This window comes from Bubalus bubalis, chromosome 14, assembly GCF_019923935.1.
Source record: "Bubalus bubalis isolate 160015118507 breed Murrah chromosome 14, NDDB_SH_1, whole genome shotgun sequence".
Lineage (NCBI taxonomy): Eukaryota > Metazoa > Chordata > Mammalia > Artiodactyla > Bovidae > Bubalus > Bubalus bubalis.
Window position 1 is genome coordinate 25,607,916 of NC_059170.1, and position 8,844 is coordinate 25,616,759.

The 8,844-nt window shown below is 45.3% G+C and overlaps 1 protein-coding gene across 1 annotated transcript in view; it reads left to right on the plus strand.

The window, feature by feature from the left end:
- Positions 1-8,529, plus strand: part of RAB22A (RAB22A, member RAS oncogene family) — a 47,343-nt gene extending 38,814 nt beyond the window's left edge. The window contains exons 4-7 of the mRNA XM_006049029.4: positions 2,466-2,537; positions 2,630-2,736; positions 3,285-3,394; positions 7,526-8,529. Of these exons, the coding sequence (XP_006049091.1) occupies positions 2,466-2,537; positions 2,630-2,736; positions 3,285-3,394; positions 7,526-7,623 (387 nt within the window). The 3' untranslated portion in view covers positions 7,624-8,529. The remainder of the gene's footprint in view (positions 1-2,465; positions 2,538-2,629; positions 2,737-3,284; positions 3,395-7,525) is intronic.
- The last annotated feature ends 315 nt before the right edge of the window (positions 8,530-8,844 follow it).

The following is an 8,844-nucleotide window of genomic DNA, read 5'->3' on the forward strand; positions in this document are numbered from 1 at the left end:
TGTGTTATCGTATAGATTTAAAATATTTGACAGCGGCACAGAGGACAGTGGGATAAGAAATCTTGGATGGTTCTGATTGTCACATAAGGTGGTGCATTTTAAACTCTTAAGTCAGCTATGAGAGACACACATTGTAGTTACGAGAGCAACTACCTAAAAGAGTAATACAGGGAGGTATAACTAAAAAACCAATGGACTAATTAATACATTAAAAGTAAACAGTAAAAAACAGTTAATGCAAAAGAAGGGAGGAAGGGAAGAACAGGGTTTTATTTTGTTTTAATGTAACAAAATATAAAGCAAGTAGCAAAATGGTAGTCTTAATATCAGTAAAAAACAAATATATCAGGAAGTATGTTAAGTGCTAAAATTGAAACTCCAGTACTTTGGCCACCTCATGAGAAGAGTTGACTCATTGGAAAAGACTCTGATGCTGGGAGGGATTGGGGGCAAGAGGAGAAGGGGACAACAGAGGATGAGATGGCTGGATGGCTTCACTGACTCGATGGACTTGAGTCTCAGTGAACTCCGGGAGTTGGTGATGGACAGGGAGGCCTGGCGTGCTGTGATTCATGGGGTCGCAAAGAGTCGGACACGACTGAGCGACTGATCTGATCTGATATTAGTGTAAAGGAACTAAATATTCCACTTAAAAGGCAAAGGTTTTCAGATTGGATCAAAAGTCAAAATCAAACAATATGCTGGTTATAGAAGGGATTACCTTACACAGAAACCTAGAGATCACGTGAAAATAAGAGAATGGAAATGGATATTCTGTGCAGACCATAAGCAAGAGAAAACTGTAGTTTTTATATGTATAGCAATAAATAGACTTGAAGAGAAGGGTTACCATCAAGAATAAAGAAGGGGCTTGAAAAGAGTAGCATTGGGGAACTTTTCGTGTTGATAAAGACATTTCCTATCTTGGCATGGGACAGGATGAATGTATATATACACATTTGTCATTTTATCAAAATTAAGACCTTTTATCAGCCTTAAAATCTTTGCACTTCTCTAAATGAATCTTACTTTATAAATTTAAATACCACACACACACAAAATCCAACAGCCTTGTAAAGGAAGTTGCTGGAATCATGCATCAAAAGTGAAAGCTAGTACCATAGCCTTGTGCCATCTGTATGCTTCTCTGTCATCCCAGGGAGGGCAATTCAGAGTCTTTCCCACCTAATCGTCTGGTTTCCTTAGTTTCTTACAAGTTTTTTTTCTCTTTAAAACTTAACATTTTATTGGAAGTTTTCTGACTTTGACCCCAGAGGCAGGGATCTTTCTCCCTGAGACTAGTAACGCTTAACCTGTATGGTATCACCGACTCGATGGACATGGGTTTGGGTAGATTCTGGGAGTTGGTGATGGACAGGGAGGCCTGGCGTACTGTGGTTCATGGGCTCGCAGAGAGTCGGGCACAACTGAGCGACTGAACTGAACCTGGATGGATGTTTGAGGCTAGCATTTATTTTGACATCACCCTGCACCTAACCAGTTCTTAGGTACTCACTTCTGATAACAGTGTCTACCTGTGTTTTGAAGGGAAGCCACAGAACAGAGAGCAGGAGGGGAGTCCCGTAGTACTTCTCACATCACGTGTACGGGTCAGGTTTCAAAGTCAGGGGATACAACAGAGATCAGTCAAGCCCAAGTCAGTGTCTTGTCTCATACACTGACCTCACATTCACTGAGCAGGAGGCTTGACCAACACACACATGCCCAGAAACCAGGGTTGACTGGGGTGGGCACATCCCATTTTCCATCTGACACCCTATCAAAACAAATGGCCCGCTAAATCAGTCCCACTATTTAGATTGTCTTTCCTTCTCTTCCCTGTTGTGTTGGGGGGAGGGGGAGAGCTGGAGGGTGATTGGTGGGAAGAAACCCTGTACACAGAGTTAAATGCATGTAAATGGAATGAGATATGTACCGCTTTGGGGAATTGCCACGTATGTGGACGATATCAAAAAAGCGAGTTACAAGCTCATCCAGGCCGTGAATGTAAATGTATACTCATTTCTGTAGCACAATCAGCATTTAGATTGCAGGTTATCTTTACGACACCCAAATGCAGGCACTTCTCTGGAGAACTATTTACAGCATTATTTTTATCTCCTTGTTTGGGGAGCGAAAGTTTAAAGGACTACTGAACAAATGAATTTGGAAATGATAACATTGAGTGCAATTAGCCTTTTCAACTGAAACAATTGTTTATAGCACGTATTTAATTCCCATAAAAGTGTATTCTAAAGTACCTTCTGAGCGGCATTTCAGTGTTAGATTTGAAGTTTTTGCCTTTGGTAATTACTGGTTCATTTGCTTTAAAGCATCATGTCATCTTTCTTGGCTTAAGAGAAAGATTACCTTCTGTGTGGGAATAATGGGCTTCAAAGTCTAGTAAGAAACATATTTAACCAGTTTTCCCGATTTTGTTGTTTATTTTTCCCTCTTCTCTGCAGTTTCGTGCCTTAGCGCCAATGTACTACCGAGGCTCAGCTGCAGCTATAATTGTTTATGACATCACGAAAGAAGTAAGGCCTGACATACCATCTTCTTGAGACTATTCTGAAAACTCTGTTTAGGTCGCTTCAGTCTCCAGTTGCTTTCCTCCTTTGTGTTACAGGAGACATTTTCAACATTAAAGAATTGGGTAAAAGAGCTTCGGCAGCACGGCCCACCCAATATTGTAGTTGCCATTGCAGGAAATAAGTGTGATCTTATCGATGTAAGGTAAGTTATTAGTGCAGGCGATACCAGTGCTGATTGTGTGTTCTTCTAACAGAGCACTATCCAGTAGAAGAATCTAGCTTCTGTTTTATCTCTGACATTGAAAATTTCCTTTTTGTTGTTTGGTTGGGGTCCTGAAGTTTCAAACTAAAATTGAGAGTTCAGACACTCGGACCTCATTAGATTATGTATCGAGACAGGTGTGTAATTTATTTAAACGTCAGTTGCAGCACACTTGAACATGATCTGAGATTGATGTAGCCTCAGATCCCATGGCACAGGGTATTCGAATGGGGAAAGGACATTTTAAGGAAAGCACGTTGATTGGCAGTTTTTCTGGACCACTTCCATGATCCTCCAAGCAAGGGCTCTAGTGGGGGAGGGGGGAGGGGAGAAACCATGGTGATTCTCTGACCATTCCATTAGATGCATTGCTAGTGGTTCCAGGTTCCATTCTGATCATCATAAATCTGGTTAATTACTGGGTAGATGGGGATCACATTAAGCTCGTGACAGATAGAGTTTGTGATCTACAGTTTATTGTTTTCTAGAGAGGTCATGGAGAGAGATGCCAAGGACTACGCCGACTCCATCCATGCAGTCTTTGTAGAGACAAGTGCGAAGAACGCGATAAACATAAATGAACTCTTTATAGAAATTAGTGAGTATCTGTACCTCATGCATTTCTTCTGTGCGGAGCAACTTAATACAGCTTTATCTGGCCAGGGGGACCTTCCTCCCTACACAGAGCAGTCTAGACTGGTGGTGTTCTCAGTGGAATGAGATTTGAGAATTGAAGAGTGACAGCGGGTTTTCATATCGGGCTGTAATTGCTGGAGAGCTGCTGCCTGATGACTGGCCCTTCTTTCTAGGAGGAGTGTTGCTCCTGAATCAGTCATGTGCAAGGCCTTGGGGTCCTGGAAGCTGTCATTGTCCTCTGTCTCTTTAAATGTGTTTCAGTTAGTCATCCAAAGTCATCGAGTGTGAATAAGATGAATAAAGGGACATGGAATGTGTGTGTAATTCCCCCATAAGAAAGTCCTCAGAAATTAATATGAGGCTCTTGCCAGTGAGAGGTTAAGACGCTGTCCCCTCCCCTCCTCTTTCCCTTTCCAGCAGTGTTACAGGGATGACACTCAGTGGGAGAGTCTGCTGCGTGCCTCTGGGACCGTCCGTGGAGCGTATCTGTTCATTCATTTCATTCCAATTCATCAGAATGTTCACTGAGACCTGTTCCAGACTCGGGGGAGACAGCAGCAAGCGTGACGGGGCAGCCTCTGCGGTCCACTGGGGGAGAGACAGCACACAGGGAAGCAAGACCCTTTCTGATGATGAGCAGGAATACAAAGTACATAAGATAGACTGAAAGGAAAGAGTTTGTGCAGGTGGTCAGGGAAGGCTTCTCTGAGGAGGCACTATTGGAGCCAGACCCTGACAGAGCAGATGTGCAGAGCCCTGAGGTTTGTGTTAACTGAACAAGCACAAGAAGGACAAGAGAAAGCCACACTGAGATCCACCCTTTGGGGAGATCTGAAGGTAGAAGGGCGCTTGGCCAGCATGTAGAGGAAGGGCCAGCAGGGCCAGGCTGGGACGGCCCCCAGGGAAGCAGACCTAGGGGCACACCAGGACCTGGGGGCTGCAGGAAGCCCTGGTGACCCTGACAACTGGCCAGGGCAGGCCCAGCTCCAGCAAGTGGACAACAGTGGCAGGTAGGCCCCTGGCTACCTGGCTACCCCATTACTGGGGTTACTTTTGGTTTTATTTTTAATTTTTGATGTTTTTAGTTTGTTCAGAGATCTGCATTTTATGTAACATGTCACACTTTTTAAATCTGGCCACTTACTGAAATATTTTCAGAGTACCATGCAGGCCTGCTGGGCCCATCTGCTGCCTGGAACAGCTGGTGGACCCTGGTGTGTGAGCCCTAGTCCAGCCCCTTCCTTCCAACATTAAAAAGCAACAATATTTATCGTCTTCCTAGATTGTAAATAGCAGTTACTCAGATGCGTTCCTAAAAGGCAGTGTGTAAAGGTAGTCGGGAATTTTTCACAGTTTAGTTCAAGCTAAAATATCTAGGTATGTGGTATTGTAATTATCACTGTTTTTATAAAATGTTCTATAGCAGTATTAAGAATAGGAAGGTAGTGAAGCCTACCAACAGTGAAAATTCCTATATAAAAATTAGCCTGTACATAATGATTTTAACTGTGAAGAATAAAAAAAAATATGTTCCAAAAGATTAGAAAAACTTAGAGAGATGTAAATTGAGTTTATTATTTACTGGGCATTGTAAGATCAAGTTAGCATGGGGCCTGGGTTTGCTGGCTTTTTATTGAAGTCTAATATACATGCTGCAGAGTGCTCCCATCAGAAATATAAAGCTCCAGGGGTGTTCACGGGCTGAGTAGACTCCTGGATCAGCACCCATGTCAAGACCCTGAGGCCTTGACAAGAACCTCACCCCTCCCCCTCCCACAGGGAGCCCCCATCCTAATGACCAGCTCTTCTTGTTTTACCTGTTTTTAGACTTTATGCTTTTTAAAACAAACTGGATTTGCTCATGTGTGTCTGGTGTGTTTGACTCTACATCACATCTGGTAGATAGTCTCCATGAGCACATGACTCATTGTCATTGCCGTGGAGTGTGTGTCAGGGCGGGCCACCTCCACGGGGCAGTTACCGCCACGTGGATAGGCATCTGGTGGTTGTCCCCAGTTTCAAGCTGTGACAAGTAGAACCTCTGTGAGCGTTCTGCTTCGTGTCCAGCGTGCACGATGTGTGCACGTTTTTGTTGGGGTCTGTTTACACCCAGGGGATGATTTGCCGAGTCATCAGGTATGCGCACATTGGGTAGAGGTTTGCTGCCCAGCAGCCTTCAGGGTGGTCACACCCGGCAGCGTAGACACCAGTGGGATCTGAGAACCCCAGTCACTCCATGTTGGGCTGGCAGGATCGTGACCTGCCACTTTGGACAGTGAATGAAGTCAAGCACCTTTCTGGCATTCGTTTACATTTTTATAATATTTAGATAGCCTCTTCTGTGTAGTTTTGCCTGTTTTCCTGTTGGATTTATCTGCCTTTGTCTTAATGTTTATAGTTTATTTTGGCTATGAGTCCATTGTTGATTATGTCTGTTGGAAAGCTCTACTCCGTACCTTGACTTTCATTTTTGGATCAACTCCTTCCGTGAACTGGAGCTTTAAATCTTAATGTATCCACTTTGTCCTTACTTTCCCTTGCAGTTAGCTCCTGCTTAAGAAATCCTTCCCTATTCCCAGGTCACAAAGGTGTTCTCCTCTGCTTTCTTCTAAAAGTATTTCAGAGATGGCTCTGTAATACCAGCTGTGTTTTCAGCATCCATTTATTGAGAAATAAATGATGACAAGAGTCAGTAGAACTTATAAGTAAATTTGTGTTGTGGTCATAACAGTGCATGCAGGCATTTGAAAGTGCTTGTAGGACTTACTAGGGGTGCTTCCTCGCCTCGTAGGCACTATGCTATGTACTGCCCTCCCCCCCACCCCACCCCCCAGTTTGCCAAACATGTGGGTGTCAGTTCGTCCCATGGTTTCAAAGTATCTCAGCACCAGGTGGTGTGCTGAATGGACACTGGAAACATAAAGCTAGAGACATGCTGCTTTCCTCCAAGAGCTTGGGGCCCCATTCAAGGGAGAGAGGAGATCGCTGCCTGAACAAACATGTAATAATGGGCTTCTGGCTCCTGACTAATGTGAGCGTCCAAGGTGCTAGACAGAGTTAGAACTGCTGCTGGTACCGGGAGCAGCCCTGAAGTTATCAGGGAGGGTGGGTGACTGGGTGATTTAAGGCTTCTCTCGAAATTGACACTATGCTTCACAGAACAGTAAAGTGAAACCCATTCATTCTCATGCACTGTTGGTAGGAGAATAAAGTGCTGCAGCCTCTTCAGAGAGCAATTTGGCAGCATCTGTCAAAATTTAAATTGCACGTCCTTCCTGCATTTGTGCTGGATAGACCCTGGGAGTACAGTGTCTGTATCAGACGAACACCCATGAGTGGAACTGCATGACCCAGCTCTTCCCAGCTGGTCCATTTGTCCTACACCAAGATAGTCTTTGCATTGTTGTTAATGACATCAGAATACTGGAAACAAGCTAACTATCTGTGAATTGGGGATCAATGGCAGGACATCCACAGACGCAGCATCACAGAACCTGTAGACGAACTCTGCTTGGGCAGTGCCCAGGATGCATGACGTGAGAGCAGTCTGTGCTCTTGCCTGGGTTTTAAGAACAGGGACGGGTGCGTGTGTGTTCTGTGCACGTCTGCGCACACCTCTCTCTGGAAGGTGGCCTCTGCTACCAGACAGAAGGATAGGGACGTTCTGATGCAGTTTTAACGTTATATCTTTTTCATTTAAAAAATGTGTACTAAATGCCAGGTGATACTCTTCTTTGGACCCTGGGACCAAAAAAAAAATGACAGGATATTAGTGGGAAAACTGATGGCAACCGGAAGTCTGGAGTTGGGTGAATAGTGATGTTCCAGTGTCGAGTTCTTCATTTTTGCCAAGTCCCACGGTCATCCCATGAAGTCCCAAAGCCGGGGGAGGCTGGATGAAGGGACCCAGCAGTGCTGCATGTTGCCTTTGCAGCTCGTCTGTGCATCTAAACGTCTCCCAAAGTTAGAAGTTTATTACCTTTTCTTAATTTTAGTGAGACCTGTCAAACTGCAGGTATAGAATGGTCATGTATGAGAATGAAGCCTGAGAAAGTGAATGCTCACTGCCCTCCCTCCTGTCCTCTCGGTTTAGGTCGAAGAATTCCATCCACTGACGCTAGCCCACCTTCTGGCGGAAAGGGCTTCAAACTCCGCAGACAGCCTTCGGAGCCAAAGCGGAGCTGCTGCTGACCGGGCCTCGGCCCCCCGGGCTTCCCGATGAAGTAGGTGATCCTGACAGGTCTCGGGAGGGCTGGGCCCCGCCTCCGGGGGTCACCTGCCAGTCTTGGATCTTCTTCGGGCAACAAGGATTCACAGGAATTGACCGGTTTCGTCTCCTCTTTGGAGACTGCAGCAATAATACGTCAGTCTGTGGACTTCCGTCCTGTAAAGAATCTCTGTGTACACAGGGACTGCATCGTTGGCTCCTGATCTTGCTGAGAAGGAATGTACAGTTGTGTGGATGGTAGGATGAGATCATTGAGTAGCTTTGTAGTCAAGATTCTATGTCACATTTGTAAAGGGAAAATTAGCACTTTCGTGGTTCTTGAGGAAAAAAAAAACAGCCTTGTGGAGACATTCCTTCCCTTGGTTTCCCATTGCCACTGTTAGAGGGAATGGTAGCATTTAGAATGTGTGCACTTACCACCGTGGAGAGATGGCAGTTAGGATCGTCTGAAGTTGACGTGGGTTGTTTCTGGGGCTGATGGAGAAGCACCCACGCCTGCCGTCTCTGACGCACTTTCCATTGGGCGCAGCAACCCAGGACCCTGTCGCATGCGTGTCCCCAGGCACGTCACTGGCACCTTTTTAGGTAAGCTCTGATGATCGAGATGGTGGTGGTAGAGAGGCTGCCTGGAACATGTTGAATTGCAGATTCAGTTTAAACTGACTAGCCATGTTTTCCAAAAGAAGAGAGGAAGCCCAGAAAGTGGAGTAAATGCTGTCTGTTTTTTATTTAACCAAGCTGTCTTGGTGGGGGAAACAGTTATCTGCAGCTTGCTTAGCACATGTAAAGTTGTAGTCATATATTTATGAGACCACTGCTTACAGATTATAAATTATGTAAATACATTAATAAATTCTATGTTTCGTTTACCACTCCATTCACTCTTGCACCGGCCTGGCGCGCGCCCCCCATTTCTCATTCCGTACACGGGAAGTTCTTTGAAGCACGTTTTATGTGGTGCAGAAGCATAGAGCATGTGGCTCTGGGTTGGCAAGGGTTTCTCTGCCTTCCCTCCCACCACACCTCCCCTACAGTCCCATCTGGAAGCCACTGTGCAGACAGATGCCACTTGGAGAAGCCTGACGAGTCCCTCCTAGCCTCGGGGTACAAGACCAAGCTCCTGAGCCCATGTCGTTTACCTGGTCTTGGAAATAAGCTGCTTTGAGCTTTCACAGCAGCCTCGG